This window comes from Equus quagga, chromosome 1 (assembly GCF_021613505.1).
Source record: "Equus quagga isolate Etosha38 chromosome 1, UCLA_HA_Equagga_1.0, whole genome shotgun sequence".
Taxonomy (NCBI): domain Eukaryota; kingdom Metazoa; phylum Chordata; class Mammalia; order Perissodactyla; family Equidae; genus Equus; species Equus quagga.
In genome coordinates, this window is record NC_060267.1 from 37,802,659 (window position 1) to 37,825,993 (window position 23,335).

Genomic DNA, 23,335 nt, shown 5'->3' on the forward strand with positions numbered 1-23,335 from the left:
ATTTTGGACTACTGACCTCCAAACCTGTAAGACGGTAAATTTGTGTTGTTTTAAGCCACGAGGTTTATGGTACTCTGTTGCCATCACAACAGGAATAGTGAGGTCAAGACAAGGGATGAGAGAGTTTCAAGTATGAAGGAGGGATTAAGTCAACAAAGGGTTGAACCTGGGTCAATTAGATGTTGCAATATTCAGTTTATTCATAGTAACCTTGCTAACTATAGTTTCAGAGGAGAGGAGGAAGTTAAACCAGATTGCAGTGGGTTGAGGAATGAATCAGTGGTGAGAAAAGGGATACAGAAATTGTGGCTATGAGATTTTCTATGAAGAGGAAAGATAATTAAATAGTTTCAGAGTGACAAGCTTTTGAGAACTGGTGTTTTATTAAATGTAGTGAGATATGAGTGTATTTAGATGCCAAAAGGAAATATCTAGAGCAATATTAAGGAGAAGTTGAAAGTTCGGAAGAAATGGCTGATTGAGGAGAGTAAGTTCACTGAGAATGGGGGTGGAAAGAAGATCCAAAGCAGGACGGAAAGGAATGTTCCTCACCCCTTTCATTCAAAGAGGAAATGAAAGATGAATGCAAACAGAGGAAAACTGATGGAGAATTCAGGATGATCTCACTCAGTGCTGTTGATGATCTTACTGCAGTAGGAGTGAAAGGTCATCTTACGAGATTTAGGAGGCAAGTGTTAAGAGAATTTGAAGGAAGAAGTTCTGAAAAAATGTTCAAGGAATAGGTAGAAGAATTTCTGGACGTCTTTGAGGTATAGCCATGACTTGCTAATGCCGCTAATATACATGACTGTGACTTTCTCCAGCAGCAATGAGCAGCCTGAGTGAAAGCACAGGAAGCTGAACAGAGGAGGTCCAGTGCTGTTCAATTTCAGCTTTTGTGCCATGGGGCAGGTTGGCACAAGTCTTGGAGGTAATGGTACAACTGACTGAATCAGTGGTTGAGTTGATGGACCGTTGTGTCTGAAATGGACAGGAAGGAAAGCGAAGCCAGAAAGGAAGTGATGTTGTAGGAGAAAATGGAGGGTTCCAGGAACTGGAAGTCATGAAGAGGAAAATGAAAAATTATACGCTTGGAGAAATGGAGTGAGAGAAATGGGAACATAGAAATTATAATCAAGTAATAGAATGCTAAAGTTGAACATTTCAGAGGAGAAACAGTTTGGCTTTTAACAAGGATAAGCATGCAGCCATGAGCTTGGGTGGCTGAAATACAGTGGACATGAAGTTCTCTGAAGTCAATAAGGTCAAGTAACTATAAAGTAAGCGTGTAGGATAAAAACCTTGGACTTTGAAGATGCCCAGAATAAGGTGGAAAAGTAACCAAGTGATTAGTACAAGAAAAGGTATTATATTTGGATAACGCAAATTTCAAAGAGGTCTTCATATACAAATAAAGAAGAAGGCTTTAAAATTTTCAGTATAATTTTCTAAAAGAAGAACTTTCCTTCACACTCACCCCAGGAATATAGTTTCTTGGGGTGAAAAAATGAGAAGCCCTCATTGAGATGTCCACGTGAGTAGTGGTGTCTAGGATGCATATGCAAGATTTAGGGTGCAGAATATTTAATTTAAAAGCGAACTTCAGGTGCTAGAGGACACCAGGAAAATATGTCATAGTGAGGATAGCATCGAGAATGTAGGAGAGTGAAAGAAGGATGCCGTTCCATTGGGATGTTGTACATTGTACATCCCAATGTTGTACTATCGGGATGAAATAAGTGAGATGTTAGAAGGGACTTGCATTTGAAGCACTTGTGAAAGAAGAAGATGAAAAACTTAATGAAACTGACTAGTCTCATGACTCTTTACTGGATTTCCTATGTAAGGATGTTTCCATGTTACAGCCAAGAACTCATTGTAAGTCAAGACAAGCTAGCTTACATTCTCTGTGCTTTCAACAGTTCTCTATGATCTTAGCTCACGGTATCATATGTCACATATTAGGCAGTCAATAAGCATTCATTGACGGAATACATAAATCAATGAATGTCACAAAGAGAAAACTATTGAAAAGTTGTTTAGGTCTGTGGAAAATTCAATCTGAAAAGGAAAGACTGCCATGATAAATACTAAATTACAATGGAAGGAACTGACACGTAATGAGAGTCTTTCAAAGTTGGCCAAGGCATGGATGGGAGAGAGACACCATACGTTCCTGAGTCCCATGGAAGGGAATGGTAATCAAGCGGGGTTCCAGGCTCTGCAAAATTTGGCCTTGGTTGGAGTCATAAAGGTCAATATATAAGCAATGTGGGCACATGTATAGGAGAGTAAGCATGAAATAAAGATCAAGACAAAAGAATGAGTAAATAACTATAGAAAAAAGAGACCAAAAGGGAATGAAAACTTGGATATACAAATGAATATATAATTATAATTGGAAAAAATTTGAGATAGCTAATGCATTAAAATTTGCACAAGATAAAACATTCAGGAATAAAGGAAGTTAATTGAAGAGTGTAATAGCATTAGACTTTGAGCTGCCAGATTGAAGAGATAATGTAGCTTGGGCAATATATTTAGTTAAGATTTCTGACAGCAACCATATTGGGAAACACTTTGTGTCACTTTTTTTTTGATAGGAGGAATATGAGAAAGCATACACATTTGTGTCCAGAAACAACTTTTTTCTAGCAGGAAATATTGTCAGTCCTGGTGCATAAAGGAAAATAAGTGACACAGTAGACATTATATCCAATGACAAGTTGTAAAAGATACAGAGCAGTTCATCTTATGACTGTCATAAAAACATAGACCTTAATATTAAATCCTAAAACTATGAGCTCGAGGTTACAGAAGGGTAATGAAGGACAGAGGTTACATGATCCAGATATTTTATTTTATTTTATTTTATTTATTTTTTTGAGGAAGATTAGCCCTGAGTTAACATCTGCTGCCAATCCTTCTCTTTTTTGTGTGTGCTGAGGAAGACTGGCCCTGAGCTAACATCCATGCCCGTCTTCCTCTCCTTTATATGTGGGACGCCTGCCACAGCATGGCTTGCTAAGTGGTGCCATGTCCACACTCGCGTTCCGAACCGGCAAACCCCGCGCCGCTGAAGCGGAAAGTGCGAACTTAACCGCTGTGCCACCAAGCCGGCCCCTAGATATTTTATTTTTAAATGACTGTGTTTAATGAGGAGAAAGAACTTGGAGATTCTAGATGAATGGATGAAAGCCCATTCCACCTTCAGGCTCAAACATCAGATGCTTTGTGTTATTGCTATGGTTTCCTATATACTTGCACAATCTGCTGTTGAGTTCTAAATAAAGCTTACATCCTCTAAGCACAGATACATTTTCCTCCCCTGCGTTACCTGGTATTATTCCATGGCCACGTGTTCTTTACATGGCAGGTGCGCTTTGGAAGATGGCTGATAGAAGGGAGTCCTTATGTGGTGCTCTTCGACATAGGCTTTTCGGCTGGGAATCTGGACAGGTGGAAGGGTGACCTTTGGGAAGCGTGCAGCGTCGGCATCCCTTATGACGACCGCGAAGCCAACGATATGTTGATATTTGGATCTTTAACTGCTTGGTTCTTAAAAGAGGTACAGTTTCTTGTATGGTCATACAACAGAGGAGCAGCACAATTGTGTTCTGTGCCAGCAATGATCCCATGATCTTTGGATTAAGTCAATTTTGAGATGATGCCATTATTGATTATCCTATTACATTTCAAAGGAATCTGAGAAAATTTTCAGTATTCCTCAGACTAAATACCAACCTTTGGAACAGGGTAATAACAATGCTTATTAGTATTTACCTCATGTCAAGTTTAAATAGAATGATGTGATGATCATGGTGAATGATCATCTATTTAGCAGGCAATATAATTGGGTGTTCTATAGAAAACTCAGTTGTGTGTTTTACATACATATTCAGTACATGTGCAAGGAAAAAATAGATAGTGTACATCATGCACTATGTACACGCATTCTGGAATCATAAGAGTAGAAAATAGCTTGAAATATTTGCCATTGGTTATGCACGAGTACTTGTGCAACTGCAGTGGATTTTCGATATTTTCATCATTTGTTCACTGCTGAAGTGATCCCAGCAGTTGCTAAGGAGTCTATATAGCAGTGAAATATCCCAGAGATGTAAAAAATGGGAAATAAGAGCATTAAAACCTAGTCTTTGATAAATGAGCCGAGTCTGCCCTCTCTTAAAGTCCTCAAAGATTGGCAGTAGGACTTCACATTCCTTGCGTTACCTCAAGATGGTGATGCCTAACCTAAAAATCAGATGGTGAAGGAAGAGCATCTCCAGCAAAGTGGGGGTGTGGTCTAAGGACGAATCACAGAACCGCATGTTGGGAGTGTGTTCCCCTTGGCCAGTGTCTCTTACAGATGAAGTCATATTCCAATAGCCATAGTAAAGGGGAAGGTGGAGGGGCCATCCACTTGCTTGTGTTGGTGACAGAAAAGGAGAAGGGTGAGGTGGTGGCAGATCTGGCCTAGTGACAGATATATAGTCTTGTTTTAGCATCAGTTGGTGGAACCAACTCTTCCTCTGCAAACTGCCTCCCTGAGCCACCACCTCCAGGCTGAAGCCAGCCTCCAAGGACGTGTGTGCGTGTGTGTCTGTGTGTGTGTGTGTGTCTGTGTCCGCTGTCATCCTTTCAGTTAAAGGGAAATAGAGGGCAGAGAAGAAAGAAAGTGAGAGCTCCAATTTTCTCTAAAATAAAGCAGTTCCAGAAATAGAGATTTCCTTTGGCTGAAATAAATAAAGACATTGAAAAAAATCCAAAGCTGCTGTAAACCCTGTTTCTGTTGTCACCTCTGCTGCCGCTGATCTGTGCAACTGTTAATGGCTGTGAGGAACTTTTTGAAGAGCACGTACTTTAAAATACAAAGGTCTTAGCATTTGAGTGCTTCTCAAAGAATATTTTCATGGACCACCACCTGGAAACTTGTAAGAAATGCAAATTCTTGCCACCAGCCCAGTTGGATTACCTGGAAGTAGGACCCAGACATCAGTGCTTACCAAGCCTTCCAGGTGATTCTGAGGTATGCTAAGTTGAGAACAGCCATCTTAGGTGAACTCTCCAGACTTACCCGTCTCCACACAGGCCTCTGGAACTCAGGTGTTTTGCATTAGCAATGCTACTCCCCCTTAAGGAAATGGACAGTCATAAGGGGAGTGAAATATAAATATTAATTTTTAGTAAGAGTGAAACAAGGTAACTTTAAGACAAAGAGATCGATGCTCAGTCTGGTTTTAAAACCAGACCTGGAATTGGACCTGGGTCCTCAGAGTGTGACTAACTCACAATTTGATTCTAAGCAAGGTATTAGCCTCTTTCTCCCCAATTCCATATTCTTAAAAAACAATATAACAATTTAAATATTTTTGGTTTCAAAGGACAGAAAAATGCAAATAAGACTGACTTAAAACATGAAGTCATTTATTGCTTATTTAAAAAGAAGCTCGTAAGTGGGTAATCCCAATTGATTCAGCTGCTCAGTGATATCTTCAAGGATGTTATTATTGCTGTCATTCATTCATCCATCCAGTGAATATTTATGAATACCTACCGTGCATTTATTCTATGAGGCCCCTCTGTGGATACAGTAAATCTGATCCATCACTCAGAGGAGAATTATGCCATAAAAATATATGGGCTTTATGAGCGTGCCTCTAAATTCTATAAAATACTCACTAAATCTGCGTGCTTCATATTTAGATCTCTTTAAATTGTGCTAAAATTTACAGGCATGATAAATTTCCTGATGCTGTGGGCCAGGAGCAAGATCGGGCTTCCCCAGCTTTTCTAAATCTCCTTTTCTGCTGTAGGTGACAGATCATGCAGATGGGAAACACGTCATTGCCCAGTTCCACGAATGGCAGGCCGGAACTGGACTGATCCTTTCTCGAGCCCGGAAACTGCCGATCGCTACGATATTTACCACCCACGCCACGCTGCTTGGGAGGTATCTCTGTGCAGCGAACATTGATTTCTACAATCATCTTGATCAGGTAAATAGGCCTCCCTCCTGCCCCCTCACCATGTTTCTTTCAGATCCTTGAAGCTGAAGGATGAGAAGTATTGATTGATCTTTACATTTCATCTGCCAGCCAGCTGGCAGAAACGCCCTTTTAACTAGTCAACACTCATGACAAAGCCTCCCCTGGGTAACAGAGAGCTCATTCAGTTTGACTTTGTTCAGAGTGCAGTAGAGTGTACTGGTGAGAGGCCAGGGATCTGTCCTCTTTGGAACAATAGATCCAAGATTCAAAGGGGCATGATGGGAGTAAGACACTGTGGACACACGGTTGGGCTCCTGTCTACACTGAAGCTTGGGAAATGCTGTGAGGACACTGGATCCACTCACAGCTCTGAGTAGCAGGTAGAGAACAGGAATTCTAGGCATACAACTTGCACTATGAGCCTTACTTCATCTATCTGCCAAATGATCAGATTTCTCCCGAAGCTCTGCAATGTGCAGGTGGAGTTTTTGTGGGGGTCAGCCAAGGCAGAAGTTATGAAAAACAGTGATGTGGGTCCTTGGTCACCAAACAGCCGTGTTTGCTCATCTTAGGAGACTGCTTGATTCTATGACCCAAAGTGATTCAGTTTTGATTTCTTTCTTCTATTTTCCATCAGTTAAATCAGGTTAATTAAAGTATGTCTTTTAATCATGTCAATAATATTAACAAAGCATTTGAGTGCTATAAAGTCAGGAGTTTTGCAGATGTTATCTATATTGCCAATCAAATCAATTTAGCATTTTAGGGTTCTGTTTCTATCAGGAAAATTCAAAAGTTGATTTCTAAAGACGTCCCCAGTTCAAAACAGTGCTAAGATTCTATGAAACAGAATGGGTGTGTGTATAATAGACGAAAAATACTCAGATAATGGGAATGGAAAGTTATACTTCCATCTCACAGACACTTTGAGTGCCGGAAATGTTTTTCTGACAAACTTGAACATTTGCAAAACAATGAATGGTCCTAATGAGAATTTTCCTGTAAAAAGGTCAGCCTAACCTAAAGGTCATATTGTACAGATAAGATGTATATTTAAAATAAAGTCACGAAGGAATTCAGAAAGTCAGGAAGTCAGGGAAATTTCCTGACGGCATATGATAATGGTAGACTAATAAGGGCAAACCAGCGATCTGTGATAAGCTCAATGACGGTGTTTCTTGGAGAAGAGCAGACTTTGATTTTTGTGAAAGAGGAAATATTAGAGAGGCTTATCAAATATTTAACTTCAGAATACTTAAGAACATTATATAGTAAAAATTAAAAACAACTAATAAAATACATCAGATATTATTACATCATATACATATATATGTATATATACACCAGATATTATTAGTTGTTTTTAAGGAACAAATGCAGTGTAGTATATAGTTATATATTACAACCACATCTTTTTGATCAAAGGGTCAGTATTTATATCATGCTGTCTTCAAATACTATTATCTATCTCGCCAGCTTGAAGCCCCTCACTGGTTGAAGTATGTAAGCTTAGACCCCAGCCCCTCATTCTAGTAAAATGTCCTGCCAGGAGAGTGACTATAACAAATAGTCAAGGACTAGATTTTGAGTTAAATTCATAATTATTTCTCATAGAAAAAGCTCCCATAATCATTTTTCACAGCAGACCCCCCATGCTCACACTAGGTTTAGAATTTGGGTGATACCTTAAAAATGCCAAATTATCTACAAGAAAAGTTTTTAACAGTGCAACATAAGAAATGAGTCATAATTTAGTCTTTTGATGTAGGACCCAAGATCTGTTTCACTAAGTTCTGACTCAGACAAATAAACATGGGGGGAAAATGAGAACAAGAATAAAAGTATTCAACTTTTGTAAAAGAAGAAAGATGAGAATTATTTTACTCAAATAATAATTACTAGCTGAAAACATTTTTTGTTAACAGCTGACTCACAAGGACCTTGAAGTCAGTTTAAGTTTTTAGTTGAATTTATTAGCTAAAATAGCATTTTAACCATTTTTAGATAGCATATGAATTTTCTGAGACGCTGCAAGAGGATGTTTCTAAATTCATTCTTATCGGTCCGCGTATTGGTCAATTTTCCCCTCCAATGTAATAGGTAGATAACTAATGCTTTTTAAAAAAAAGTCTTCTTATGTTTTGGCCTCTCTTTTCTTGCTAGCAACAGAACTTCCTTGATGGAAATGTGAGGACCGTGCTTTTTTGGATTAGGAAATGGTGAAAGAAGTCATACATAATTATTTGATGGATTTTAACTCTTTCCTCTGACCAAGTTTTGAGCTGTTCAACTTCAGTTATAGGGTCATCCTCCTCTGTTGCTGGACTGGTTTTTACTGGTTGATGTGTCCTTTACCTCATTCCCTTTCTTGTATACACATTATCCAGAATTCAACAAAAAGTTATGAGATACATGAAAACTTAGGGAAGTAAGACCCATCATCAAAAGAACCAGGTTCAGATATGTCCTAGATGGTGGAATTATCAGACAGAGATTTTTACATACTATCATAAATACAGGGAAAGACGGACAACATGTGTAAACAGATGAGGTTGCTGTAAAGCCACAGATGTGGCCATGCATATCACAGGCCTAAAAGATAAGGGACCCCAAGGGGACCAGAAAAAGATAGAAGAATGTACACCTACCTGTCTTCATGAAGACCTGTCAGGGGATCACCAGGCCTCTGCTGACCTCCCTCTGTATCTTTGTGTACTTGCTTAACTCACTTAGAAAAGCTATCTTCCCATCTCTAAATATCTAAATGTTAAATTCAGGGGCTTCTGGGATCTGGCCCTATTATATCCTACCAGGTTGTGGCCCTATTGTATCTTGTACATTCTGCATCTAATGCTACAGTCACATCAAACGTCCTGCTATTTTCTGCTCAGAAAATGTATATTCTTGTGACTGTATGACTGTGTATGCTTGTTCTTTAGGGCAGCTAATTTTTCAGCCCAAAATAACTTTTCCCAAAATTAAACTTTCACGTCTCAATCTAAATAACATTTTATTCATCTAATCAACTTGGAGATATAAAGATGAAGAAATCATGGTCCTTGCCCTTGAAAATCTTACATTCTAGAAGTGATACTGACAATGTGAACGCTTATATAGTACTATGAGATTCTTTTTCCTATCCTTCCCTCTGATACTATACGTTACTCAGGCACTCACTCATTTCTGCCAGATTTTTACCTGTTTTCTCACTAATTTATAAGCTCTTTGAAGGTAACAGAAGCACATAAATCACTCAACAAATGTTGCTAAATGAGAGGTTTGGTTGAATGAAAGAGACCAGCCATATAGAGCTTTTTAAAAAACTTCTGCTGGGGCCGGCCCTGTGGCCAAGTGGTTAAGGTCACACGCTGTGCTTCCGGGGCCCAGGGTTTTGCTGGCTCAGATCCTGGGCACGGACCTAGCACCTCTCATCAAGCCACGCTATGTGGGACGCCACACCTAGGAGGACTAGAATGTACAAGTACATACTGGGGGGCTTTGGGGAGAAGAAGAAGAAAAAAAGAAGGTTGGCAACAGATGTTAGCCCAGGGCCAATCTTTAAAAAAAACTTTTCCTGATCCAAGGATGCCAGATAGAGCCCCGATTCAAACATTTGCAGAGAGATGGTTGCAAATATTACAGTCATGGAAGAACAATCCAGCAATTTCCTAGTTCTAATCTCTAGAATCATCTAATGAGTCTTTTTGAGTATTTTCCTCTATATGATGCAGTAGTTATTGAGACTGACTTGTTGATCGAGTTAAGAGTCTAATTGATATAAAAGCAGGTGAGAGAACAAGCTTGGAGTCAGACCTGCTAACATAATGCCAGAAACTTTATCTTCTTTTTTCTCTTCGACGCTGCTTGTTTCGTATGCAGCTATATGAGACATAACATTCAGTAACTAAGCAAAATGGCAAACCCCACAACCGTTGCCAACTATTTAAACAATTGTTGGGGATTTGGCTTGTTTTCGTTTTAAATTAAGATGCCCAGGATAATAGATGATTGCACTATCTAACCCACTGTCTAATTAAAGTAACTGTACGTTCCTTGAAATTATTCAGCGGTAAGAGCTATATAACCATGGAAAAGCATTCGCTTTTTCTTTGTCACGTTCCCTTTCAGTGAATTAAGGATGGTCATAACTCTCCTTCCTTTCAGGATCAAGCTTAATGTCAGCTTTGTTTCATTGTTTATGGAAAAAGTACAATAAGGACCATGGGGAAAGGAACTAGTCCAATATTGATAAAACGTAGGATAAGTAAAAGTATAATTAAAATCCCCCAAGGTCAGGAATTCTATGCAGTTATAGAAAAGTGGAAATATTTACTTAGGGGGTTAAATAGCAGTTTAGAAGCAGAAATGAAGTTAACATTTTTTAAAGCATAAGTAGCTATGTATTTTAATAATGGGTTTAATACGAATTTATCATTACCTTTTTTGTGGTCATAAAATTTCACACAGCCTTGAGGAAATCGATATGAGAAATATGTGATTTCGTTTTGCTTGTGTAGAAGGATCAGTGTAAGCAAATGTACGTGTGTGTGTTTTGTTTTGTTATGACAGTTTAACATAGACAAAGAGGCCGGGGAAAGGCAGATTTACCACCGGTACTGCATGGAGCGAGCCGCTGTCCACTGTGCTCACGTCTTCACCACGGTGTCTGAGATAACAGCAATAGAGGCAGAACACATGCTGAAGCGGAAGCCAGGTAACTATGCCTCCTGAGTTTGTCCTGATCTTTCAGTTCCAAATGACATCAGGGCATGAGAATTCTAAAACAGAAATGCATAAAATAATAGAGGAAAAATTACTTTCACTATTACCACCCAAATCTTTACACAGATTTTAATTCACAATTTTAGTGGCTTTGCAGTAAAATCAACACTAAGCTATATTTGGAACATAGTAGTGCTCACTCTGTGCTTCTTAAATAAATGGGCTATGCGTGAAATCCCCCAGGTCTGAAGTGGGCTGTCATCATGACTTGTGCATGTAAGTAAGCTGAGCTGACTTTTCCATTTTGAAAGAAAGTCAAGAAAATATCAGAAATTTGTGTGAGGCTATCCCAGTCTTCCATCTTGTGCCATTGCCTCATTGGTCCTGTTTAGTAGAAACCTGTTGTTTTACTTCTCCCCAGAGCTTCTCACAAGTTTTTCTGGAACTATCCTCAGATCAATCCAGAGGTTGCAATGCCAAGAGACATGTTCATAAAACGTGACCCCATCACCTGGCCACAGCTGATTGGTCCAGAGGTAGACACCTGACATAAGCTGGGCCAATCAGGAGGCTCCCATAGGGAGAAGTCTAAACAGATTAGACTGTTCGAATGCACTCTTGTATAATGCAAATGTCAGCCTTGAAGCTTAGGCAGTGTCCATTTTTCTATTATGTTTCATGGGAGGCAAAGAAGGTGAAACTACTGTGAAGTACAATAAGAAGCAGAAACAGACTGAGAGAGGGATTTTTCAATTTTCCACAGTGATTGAGACCATGGCTTAAACGAATTCCTGAGGCCCAGCTAAATCTTTGCCATGAGATACTCCAGCATCCTATTAATAAGTTCCTCATTATTGTACTTAAGCTAGTGTTAGTAGGTTTCTGTTACTTGCAACCAAACAGTCCTAATTAATATATCCTCCCTGCTTAATTCCTGTGGCCTTGTCTCCAGTTGTCTTTCTTTCCGATACAAGTTAAACATCTAGAGAAAGTGTTACAAGTTGCTAGATAATTGAAAAAAAAAAAAAAAAGATATTGAAGTCATGTGAATAGCTGCAGACTGAAGACCCCATGCTATTCTTTCCTCTTTCCAAGGAGTCTCTTGGATTCACTTGGAGTCTCATTCTCATGCCTCTTCTAGGAGTTTACTCCATCAATATGATCATTTCTTTCTTGGATCCTTTTTTTCTTCCCTGTCTACAGTATCCTTTTCTGTGTTTACAAAAATGCTTTTTTTTTTCCTATTCTATGATAAAAATTTCCCTTGAGGCTGCTACCTGTCAAATGTCTTCACAATCTCACCCTTCCTCCTGCTGCCAAATATGTCAGAAGAGTTGCTTCTTCCACTTCCTCACAGCCCCTTCCACTCTGACTTCCAATCTCCAACACTTGGCCTGAAATTGGTTTTCCAAAAATTATCAAATTCAGATTTCTTTTATTTTTTAATGTTCCTTGAGATTCTTTAGCATTTAAAGGTGATACGTACCTCTATCTTTCCTTACTTTTCATGACACTGCACATTCTAAGTTTTCTCCAATATGGTTATTTTCTAGTGTCTGTAAGAGTATTTCTACTTTCTTCTATCTTTTAAAAGCAGGCATTCTCCACCATTGTATCTTGATCTTGCTTTCTCTACATCCTATTTTCTTAAATTCGTGTTTTCTTAGGGAGCTGCAAGATAGTGGTGAAAACTGTGAGTTTTGTGCCAAACTGCCTGAATTCAATAGAGAAAATTATTTTGTGTTGAATATATGTTACTAGCTATGCAACACTGTGAAAGTTACTTAAGCTTTCTGTGCCACATCTGCATAATATTATCTCTTGTCTAGAATTGTTACAATGATTACGTGAGTTAATGCAGAGGAAAAACTCAGATCAGTGCCTGGTCCATTGTAAAGGTTCAGATAATGTCAATGATTATTCTTTTGTATGGATCACTGTCTAGATTTTCCCAAGCTTTTCTCCCCATTTCTGACTACCCACAAGCTAACTTCACCTGGAAGTTCTGCTAGAGCTCTAGACACTGCACTCTGCTCCACTTCTGACTATGACGGAATCATGTGCTGGCTCTGATTGAAATTGTGAAATCCCTGATGTTTTGTGCTCACAAAGATCAATGGACTTTTAGGAGATCATTAAACACAAATTTTTTTCCAAGAGAATTCTGGGGAAAAAACGTCATATAGCATAACCGTGAGTTTGTATTTTCTAGTTTTTCTTGAAGTCTTCCCCAATTAAAAGTATAACCACAGCTACAATGCTCAGGGCACAGCTCCAGAGCAAGAGGAAATGTTAGCTGAGTCAAAAGTTTGCCTGGGACCAGATATTTTTAACAATATTACTATAGATACTAATTGGCAAAGGACTATTTATTACTTCTTTACTTTGCTTTGACCACAAATTCAACTCAAATTTATTTCTGACATTGAAAAGCTGATATTTTGTTTCAAATGTTGGAGAGAGGGCAACATTATAAATTCACTAATTACAGAGATGGGATTGAATTCATCTCCTTTGAAACGTAGCCAGCCTGGAGGTCTGGTGGTTAAGACTCAGTGCTCTCACCACCACCAGGGCCCAGGTTCATTTCCTGGTTGGGGAGCCACACCACTCGTCTGTTGGTTGTCATACCGGGGTGGCTGTGTGTTGCTGTGAAGCTGAAAGCTCTGCCACCGGTATTTCAAATACCACCAGGGTCACCCAGGGTGCACAGCTTTCAGCAGAGCTTCCAGACAGAGACAGACTAGGAAGAAGGACCCGGCCGCCTACTTCTGAGAAAAACTGGGCCACAAAAACCCATCAATAGAGCAGAGCATTGTCTGAGATAGCGCCAGGAGATGAGAGCATGGCGAAAAAGACCGGCCAAGGTTTTGCTCTGCTGTATATATGCAGGGTCGCTAGATGTCAGAATTGACCCCACAGCACTAATGACAAAAAACTTTGAAACTTGAAAATAATGTACATCAAAATGATTGTCTTTATGGATACTATTCTCATAAGTTTTTATTCTATGTTGAAGCAAAATACTCCCAAACAAAATATTTCCCACTGAAGAACACCAATCCCCCAGCAGCTTATGCATTCACACATTTACTATAAAAGCAACCATTGTCGTCCTTTCACTAAAGTTTGGTCACTGGGATTTGTGAAAAGTTGAAGGTACAAATCTATTCAGAACCATCTGATTTTGCTCAGAGATGTAAATTTTACAAGAGAATCAACGTCCTTGTAAGAATATTTTGATTTGGGGGCCAGCCCGGTGGCCGAGTGGTTAAGTTCGCACGCTACGCATTGGTGGCCCAGAGTTTCACCGGTTCAGATCCTGGGTGCGGACATGGCACCACTCGTCAGGCCATGCTGAGGTGGCGTCCCACATGCCACAACTAGAAGGATCCACAACTAAAATATACAACTATGTACCAGGGAGCTTTGGGGAGAAAGAATTAAAAAAAAAAAAAAAAAGACGATTGGCAACAGTTGTTAGCTCGGGTGCCAATCTTTAAAAAAAAAAGAATATTTTGATTTGGTTGCAGAACTGTACCATCTGTCCAAACTTCACAATTTGCATATTTCTTAGAAAATATAGGGTTTGTGGTGTCATCTTAGAGAAACGTCACATAAATGACACTAAGTTTGACATTATAATGTCAACAAAACAAAATAGCCAATGAGTGGTTTCATAGGGTTTTCCCAGAAAGGTCACCAGAATCCAGTGCTCCTGGCCATTTTTTCAGACACACTAAGCACTGATCCATACCCGCTTCCAATATATAGAGGCTGGGATGCAGAGAGAGGGTTGGCAAGAAGATTCATCTTGACTCTCAGAATCTATTAAATGAAGTTTAGGAAATTTTGAGCAGCCCACTTTACATGATGTGAGATGATGTGAATTATTCACGTGACAATGAATCCCAGGAGTGTCTCCTGCATTCAGAATATTCAGTAAAATGGTTCAAAATTCTGTAGAATGTTTTGAAAGTGCGTCTATATATTACCATAGGCACAAGATAGGTAGGGTATGTTCAGTTATGATATAATAAGCTTCACTTTTTCAGGTGGTCGTTGGTCAAGGTTGTTAGAATCACATTCCTTCTTCATGATTACAGTGAGTGATCACATAAGTGATGGCACTGGAAGCGATTTTCTGAAGTGCTCCTTCTCAAAGTCATTTCTACTTATTACGGCAAAGAATGATGCCAGTGCCTCTGGGTAAGGAATTCCAATGGCCCTCAAACCAGGAAAGTAAACTCAGGACGAGAAGGCATCCACAGATTTCCCAGGGTGACCTCTGAGAAACTAGAAAGGTGCAAAGAAGCAACAACGTCATTCCTTTTTGATTTGGTCTTTGCACCAGTACACTTCCAGCTTAGCAGTAGAACATGAGCTCTACCAAAGGAAAAAAAATTCAAGGACAAAGGTGACCAAGTAGTCCTCAGACCAGTTGCATGCCTCTAGTGAGTTGTAGGTATTGTGCCAGTTCCAAAATTTGATGATACAACAGGGCTCTGTGATGACAACATATGATGACAACCGAGGCAGCATCCAATTCCTTTTTGGTGGAAAGATCTTACATTCTTACCAACGATGAATTTCCTGTCTTGCCAATTAGATATGTAAAAAATGGTATGGCATATTCATTTGTCTTTGAATACTGAGTTTTAACATTTTTCACCTTTTTTTTGGCATTTGTATTTGGTCTTCTATTATGTAGCTATGCGTGTTTCTTTTCTATCAGAATGTCTATCTTTTTTCCTATCGATTCTTAAGAGTTGTAGACACCCACACACATCTATGCCTTAAAGGTCAAATATTGCTTTTTTCAATTTTGTTTGCCATTTAATATGGTTATTAATAGTTTTGCAATCATTGATTTTGAGTCCATGTTAACGCCTTAATGTGAACTCTAAGCCCCATCTTTTAGTCAAAATTTTTGCTCTGTGTTGGCAATGCCTAACCTCGGACAAGTGGATGACACTGACATTGTCTTCTACTTGGAAACAACAGTAAGAAATTAGTAATCAATGTTGCTTCCAGGGAGAGGAAAAAACTTGGGAGACAGAAGTGGAAGGGAGACTTTTCAGGGTACATATTTTGAATTTTTGAAATTTAAATTCTGTGAGTATATTACATATGTGGACTAATTAATCATACTTTTATAACTAAGAGAATAAAATTCAGACCAACACCAACTGTAGAGTGGAACTGAATATATCCTTACTAATACAGTGAACATTGAAAAGACCTTTTTAAACACTATTTGTAATGACTAGATTCTATATAAATATTTTTACTCTAGAGACAAAGCTACAATTTTAACTATGGCACTATGTTTGTGTATCCATATGATCCTATATTTATCAATGAGGCATAAAAACATTTTTTTAACCTTATGTCTTAAGCCACATAGGCAGTGGTGTGTTGGAAGCAGCTTATACTGGCTGACAAGAGCCAATTGTGAGATTTCAGGAAATTTTTGAGCCAGTTACTAAACACAGACATTATTAAAAATCAAATTATATAAATTTATAATTAAATTTTATACTAAAAACAAGATTAATAAATACTCAGATGACATCGCTTCCTAATTAGTTTACTATGATGTATACTCAGGTTATTTATATCTATTGCATTCACATGGTGGAAATAATATGCAGTGATATAATGGTGTTACTGTGTATCTCTTTCCAGCTCTGTATTCACATTAGTAGCCTGAAATCAGTCATGGTGGGAGTACTTACAGCAGGGAAGTAGGCAAATGTTACAAATAAAGTCTTTTTCTGTCTCTCTCTTTCTTTTTGCTGGAGTGATGGACACACTGCCTGCGCGCCTGTATGTGTGAGATTATTCGGCATTATAAACATGGACATTAGAAGACCTCATTGACCTGACTCTTTAGGCTAATAAACTGCAACAATTAATTTCAAGACACATTTTTTATTTTTCATTGTTTGTGAAACAGTGAGAAAATTCCAGTGGGATTCAAGTCATAATAAAGTGGTACTCATATACATTCTTGCCCTCTCTAGCTTTTTGGATAACGTAGCTGCCTGACACAGTGGATAAGGGTGTAGACGCAAGAGCGAGGCTGCTTTGCTTTTAAATCCCACCTCTGCTACTTCGTAGTGACTTGCCCTTGGGCAAATCACCTCTCTGCAGGCCAGTTTCTTCATTCGTGAAATGGGGACAGCGACAAGAACTTGCTTCAGTTGGTTTTATGAAATTAAATTAATATTTGTCAAATACAGTAGAGTCTGGCACAAAATGAGCCCCATATAAGTGTTCTAGAGAGATAAATACACTGTGAGGGGACTGTCATACTGTCCTGATCACTATACAGTTCTTCTAGGAATCATTCACATGAAGGCTTTCGCTGGAAACTTTGGCAACTTAAAAGGAATCCAGTGGCAAGGTGTGAGAAGGAGTATGGCAAATGCCTGATTACTTAGTAAAAACTCATAAAAATCAGCAGTTTTTTGGTCATAAGAAATGACCAGGAAGCCTGGGTTGATCTTGTGGAACCATTTCAAGAGTGTAGCCTATTCACTGTAAAATATTCTTCAAAATGATCGTGTCCTTATAGGTCTAGCTCAAATCTCCATTGCCGAAGTCTCCATTGCCATGTGCTAATTTTTTGACACAGCTTCTTTTTTCATTACCTTTGGTTTTACCACTGCTAAATGCAATAACCCGCGTATTCAACTCAGTAGGTAGTTCTCATCTTGTACTCTGAATAGTCTATCTTTCTTGTCACAGACCAGTATTCTGGAAAACGAAAAATGTATTCCTGCCTGGGCAACAAAGTGTCCAGGCAGAAAGAATTGGTTGTGTATTAGAAATAAAGGGCTTCCTTTCCAATTTTCCAAATGGACAGAACAGTGCCCACGTGCTTGGTCAAATAGGATGACAAGAATAGTTTAGTGCACGACATGGTTCAGAACACAACATGTGGAGGCCACCTGCGTGGGTTCCGCTCCTACTTACGCTGTGTTCTTGGACAGATTCCTGAACAACTCTGTGCCTCAGTGGCAACCTCTGAAAATGCAGATAAGAGAACCTGTGCCATTGCAAGGATTAAATAAGTTACATTGTAAGGTGCTTACAGCAGTGCCTGGTACACAGTAAGCAATCAATAAATGAAAACTATAATAATCATTATTTTTGCTATTAATTAGACTGCTCCATTGTACCAACCACTCAATGTTATTTTGGTCAGGTACAGCTGATTTCCTATTTCATAATTTATTGCGAAGTTTTATGAATTTTAAATTCTATGATAGTCAGACACTAGAAATGTTAATAGACAATTATATAGATCTAAAAACAGTTTTTCTACCATGATAGCCTCTCTTAAAAAAGAATTTTCACAATGATTTTATCTTGCTTTTCCAGATGTAATCACTCCAAATGGCTTGAATGTTAAAAAATTTTCAGCAGTACATGAGTTTCAAAATCTGCACGCCACGTACAAGGCCAGGATCCAAGACTTTGTTCGAGGTCATTTCTATGGGTATGCTTTTCTTTATTTAAAAAAAAAAAAAAAAAAAAAAAACCTTTAGCATGTGGTTTCAGGGATCTATGCCATAGAGAAGAGAGGGTTGTTACAGTGTTTATCTTTCCCAGCCTCCTTTGTACTTTAACAAAATTCATGTGAACATTTTGTTGCTGTTGCTTATTTCATTTGAAACTGTTTTGTTTTGTTTTAGTCATCTGGACTTTGATCTTGAAAAGACTTTGTTCCTTTTCATTGCTGGGAGGTATGAGTATTCAAACAAAGGAGCTGACATCCTCCTAGAATCTTTATCCAGGCTAAATTTCCTGCTCAGGGTAAGAAAGCTCTAGGATGTGATAACATGCTTTTACAGGAGGACTTTCTTCTATGGGAAGTAAAGAACTTTCTGACTTCTGAAATAGTTTTTAAGAGACTATATGATTTCCAAAGACTTAAAACGACAACCTTATTCTAAAAATGGCTTCAGCCTTTCATTTACGTATTGGGATTGCCACATTGTTGCTTGTGTATTTGTCTATGTGGTCAGGTATATTTTTAAGAGAGCAACAAGCTTACCACATGATGTGTGCTATGTTTTAAGATGACACGATAGCATCCCTGGCCCCCTCACCCCCCGCAAGTTTGTAACCAACTGAAAGATAAATATAGAGAAATGAGGAAAATGGAGAACAAAATTTCACTGTGTTAAAAACTGATAAAGACCATAATAGAAGATGTGACTTTGGTATATGACACCAATAGGCTTCCTAATACTAAACTTTGGTATTGGACTTAGCCATCAATCTTGGGCAGCTCTGGCCATCACCATCCACTCCCAAAGGAAGGAAGCAGGCCTTCAGAGGAACCTGTACCACATGGCTGAGAGCCACACAATTGCTCTCTGTAGAACAAGGTAGACATGCACAAACTCTGTTCCTCCCCCAGCTCAGCAGTCACACCTCCTCCTCAAGACTGAGAGTCTCTCACACTGTGAAACTAGGAGATGTCCCACCACATGGAAACATGAAGGAGGAGAAGGGAGGTCCCCACTCCCAACAATTTGGAATGACTTTTCACTCAGGAAAGTAAGACTTAAAATAGGTTTCCAATTAATCCAACAATCATACCTGTGCCAATAGAAGCAGCTATAGAAAATGGTACCATGTCATAGCTGTTGATAAAAGCTATCGGCTTATATTCTAATCTGATCACATAAAAATACAGAATAAATAACAATTAAATACTCAGAGAAACCAGTGTAAAATTTCAATCTTATTGAGAGGCCGAGGCAACCTAAACTTTCCTAAGCTCTGTACTACTCTCCAGCTAGGTTTTTCTTTCTTGGACACTAGATTTATCCTTGCCTTAGAGCAGACATTGCACCAGATATGCCGAAAGATTTACGAAAACCACGTTAACAAGGACGTGATATATTAATTAAAACCCAAGTTTGTGAAATAGGACTAAAGACCAGAGAGATAATAATCTTAGTTCATAATATTTCCTAGTATGTACTTATTGAACAAGCTTTATAGATGGGCTCACAACTATATCAAACATATATCATGTTTAGGGACGTCATTAACTTATCCATACATTTATTAAATATTCATTTTATTTTTAGATGTAAATAAAAAGCCAATTACTATTATTCTAAACATCAAAGATAATTAAAAACACCTGAAGTTAAAGGAAGGCCTTCTCTTTCCATACAGCACCTTTATTCTTTAATAGCACGTTGGCTTCTCCTGGAGTGAGCTTCCTATTCTGTGGCTTCTGAAGATGTTTCTAATAGAATGTCAGGCCCTAGAGTGCAGAGGCCACAGACTAGACGGCAAAGTGCCCCCCACTCAGGAGATCGTCATTTCCAGAATACATGCACATTCATCTGCTCACACTTTTAAGTGAGTCTATGCTTTCATTTCCACAACTCTTTGATATTTCATTTCCTTCTGAGAGATGCTAGACCAATGATATTTGTAGGAAGAGGAAAACAAAACATGGATTTTAGAGTCAAAAAACATGAGTTTGAGGGGCCAGCCTCGTGGTGTAGTGGTTAAGTTTGCACGCACTGCTTTGGTGGCCCAGGATTCATGGGTTCGGATCCTGGGTGTGGTCTTACATACTGCTCATCAAGCCATAATGTGGTGGCATCCCACTTGCAAAATTGAGGAAGATGGGCACAGATGTTAGCTCAGTGACAATCTTCCTTGAGCAAAAAGAGGAAGATTAGCAACAGATGTTAGCTTGGGTCCAATCTTCCTCACCAAAAAGCAAAAAAACATCAGTTTGAATCCCAGCTTTGCCAATAGCCTATTGTAGGAGCTCAGACTCTTATGTTGGACCTCTCTTGTGGTTCTCTTTGAACATTAGTAAAATGAGAAAAGTAACATCTATTGTGCACAGTTATTACAAGAATTGGGTTAAATTATGCATTTAAAGTACCCAGGACGATCCCTGCCACATCAAAGGTGAAAAGCATACGGTTGTCCCTTTACTTTAAGCTAGAAGCCAAAATGCTACATCATGAGACTAAGACATTTAACAAAAAAGTGTAAACAATCTACTTGTGCAAGTCAGTGTGAATAAGCTAGAAAAAAAGGAGAATAAACCAAAACTAAATCCCCATTAACTTTCCAGTCTGAAATTTTAAACTAATTTTAGTTTTGTAATATTAGGTCACATTTATGTTACTTTTTTACCCACCAAAAAGTGTAGTGATATCAATAGCAATTGTTATATGTTTTAGACGATCAACACCATGAAAATATTTTATGTCTGAATTTTCAAATTGTTAATTGACAAATATCGATTGAAAGTTGGATTTATATTAAAATTTCTGAAAAAGCCTCAGGAAGGTGGGTATAATTTCTCTGTGAATCATAAATAAGTATTCTTTTCATTGAAATCTATTTTAAAACACTATTTTTTCAAAATTTAAGGTCCAGCTGTCACAGGTTTTTTTAATCTTTGGTAGTTGACCATGTTGTGTTTTCTACTCTCTCAACAGATGCATAAAAGTGACGTCACGGTGGTGGTGTTTTTCATCATGCCTGCCAAGACAAACAATTTCAATGTGGAAACCCTGAAGGGCCAGGCAGTGCGCAAACAGCTATGGTAATCTCATGGCTTGTAAATGTTTTCGAGCAGTAAGCGTAAAGGGATTTTTTTACCTGCATGATTCCTGATATATCTCCTTGAACTGTTTTTTCTTAAGATTATTATCGCACAAATACTACGAGGTTCTCTTCTCATTGTGCTATCGTGTCACATTATGTAATGCCTAGAAAACTGATAACTATGGGGGCCAGCCCCAAGCCTGAGTGATTAAGTTCATGTGCTCTGCTTCAGCTGCCTGGGGTTCGCTGGTTGGGATCCTGAGTGCAGACCTACACACTGCTCATCAAGCCATGCTGTGGTGGCATCCCACATAGAACTAGAAGGACTTACTGCTAGGATGTACAACTATGTACTGGGGCTTTGGCGAGAAAAAAAAAAAAAAGAGGAAGATTGGCAACAGATGTTAACTCAGAGCCAATCTTCCTCACCAAAAAACAAAACAAAACAAAACAAAACAAAAAACTGGTAACTATAAAAACTTTGAAATGAGCTACCATGGAAGGATAAATCTTTTGTAGAAATCTTTAAAGATGGGTTGAATTTTTTTTTAATTTTTATTGTGGAAATTGAAAAACATAGGCCAAAGTAAAGAGATTCGCATAATGATCCCCTACATACCCATAGCCCAGATTCAACAATTATCAATGAATTCCCAATCTTGTTACATCTATACCTCCATCCGCTTGCCCTCCCCACCCTCCCCTGATTATCGTCAAGCAAAGGAACGTCACCCTCTCTGGGCTGCTCAGGGTGTTCTGCAGCCTCAGCTCTGGAGGCTTTAAGCTAAATTGGCAAACGGGAAGTAACAGAAGAGGTTATACAAATGAGATTGGTAATTTCAAAGAAGGCGCTGACAACAGCAGCATTGTCATGGCAAAGAAAGACGTAAAGTTGTGACACTGTTTAAGTTATAAATCTTTCTATTTGTCCAGGGACATTGCACATTCCATGAAGGAAAAGTTTGGACAGAAACTCTATGATGCCTTATTAAAGTAGGTGCTTGGAACACTGAACACCGGAAATATTTAAAGCTTCACTATTCAAAGTTAACAGTTTAGACACTCTATTTATGCTGATCCAAATATAAAGAAATTAATAGCCTTTGAAGATGTATTACATCATGTGAGCAGGTTTGGTTTTATCCCTCATCTGACAAATACTTGTAAGCAGGTTGTACAAATCAGAACTTATTTATATATGCAGATAGATTCCAATTCAATGGAAATCTCATTAGGGATTAATATGTCAGTCTGAAGCTGAGGGAGATGTCATGAGATTTTAAGTCAAAATATATACTGACTATATATTAAATATATATTTACTTATATATTAAATTAATGTACATTTATTAATTAATATATTAATCGATGCTAATTAACATGTTTGTTTAATAAATAATAGACATTTATTTAAAGAAATTTATTTAAATCGAAATAAATAAATTGTTTATATAAATGTGTAAATAAAATCAAATTAAAATATGTTACAAAATAATGAAATATGTAAGAAATATATGGATTTTGTTATGGTATGAGGTGAAAGCGATGTTGTCTCCTGACCCATGGTGGCAGACGTGCATCATTTCTTTTTACCAGCAAACATATCCACTTATAGGTGGACGAGTTGTGACCACTTTCGAACATAGGACTCAGGAGTAGGTAAAATATAAGGGAAGTGTCCTCCTGATGGGCAACATTAATGCTTTAAAAATGGATTTCAATTTTCTTCTTTACTATCCAAAGTGGTCATTTATCAAACTTCCTCACACTTGAGGAATTCGTCTGTGAGCTTCATCAGGAAACTGTGTTTGCTTTACATTTGTTTTTCAAGTGCTTAGAAGGGCATCTCACACCTAGGAAGCACTGAACTAGTGCCAGCTGTTTTTACTTTTATTATTAACATTGTTTTCCCCACAGAGGAGAAATTCCTGACATGAACAATATTTTGGATCGAGATGATCTAACAATTATGAAAAGAGCCATCTTTTCAACCCAGGTAATAAAGAAAAAAGTGC

The 23,335-nt window shown here is 38.3% G+C and overlaps 1 protein-coding gene across 6 annotated transcripts in view; it reads left to right on the forward strand.

The window, feature by feature from the left end:
- The window catches only part of GYS2 (glycogen synthase 2), a 57,282-nt gene that overhangs the window by 10,705 nt on the left and 23,242 nt on the right, over positions 1-23,335 (forward strand). For 5 of the 6 annotated variants that reach the window (XM_046643883.1, XM_046643899.1, XM_046643891.1 and 2 more), the window contains exons 3-10: positions 3,377-3,568; positions 5,817-5,999; positions 10,560-10,704; positions 18,102-18,219; positions 18,416-18,536; positions 21,212-21,318; positions 22,254-22,313; positions 23,238-23,316. In XM_046643883.1, coding sequence (XP_046499839.1) covers positions 3,377-3,568; positions 5,817-5,999; positions 10,560-10,704; positions 18,102-18,219; positions 18,416-18,536; positions 21,212-21,318; positions 22,254-22,313; positions 23,238-23,316 — 1,005 coding nt within the window. The other variant, XM_046643933.1, reaches the window with a different exon arrangement.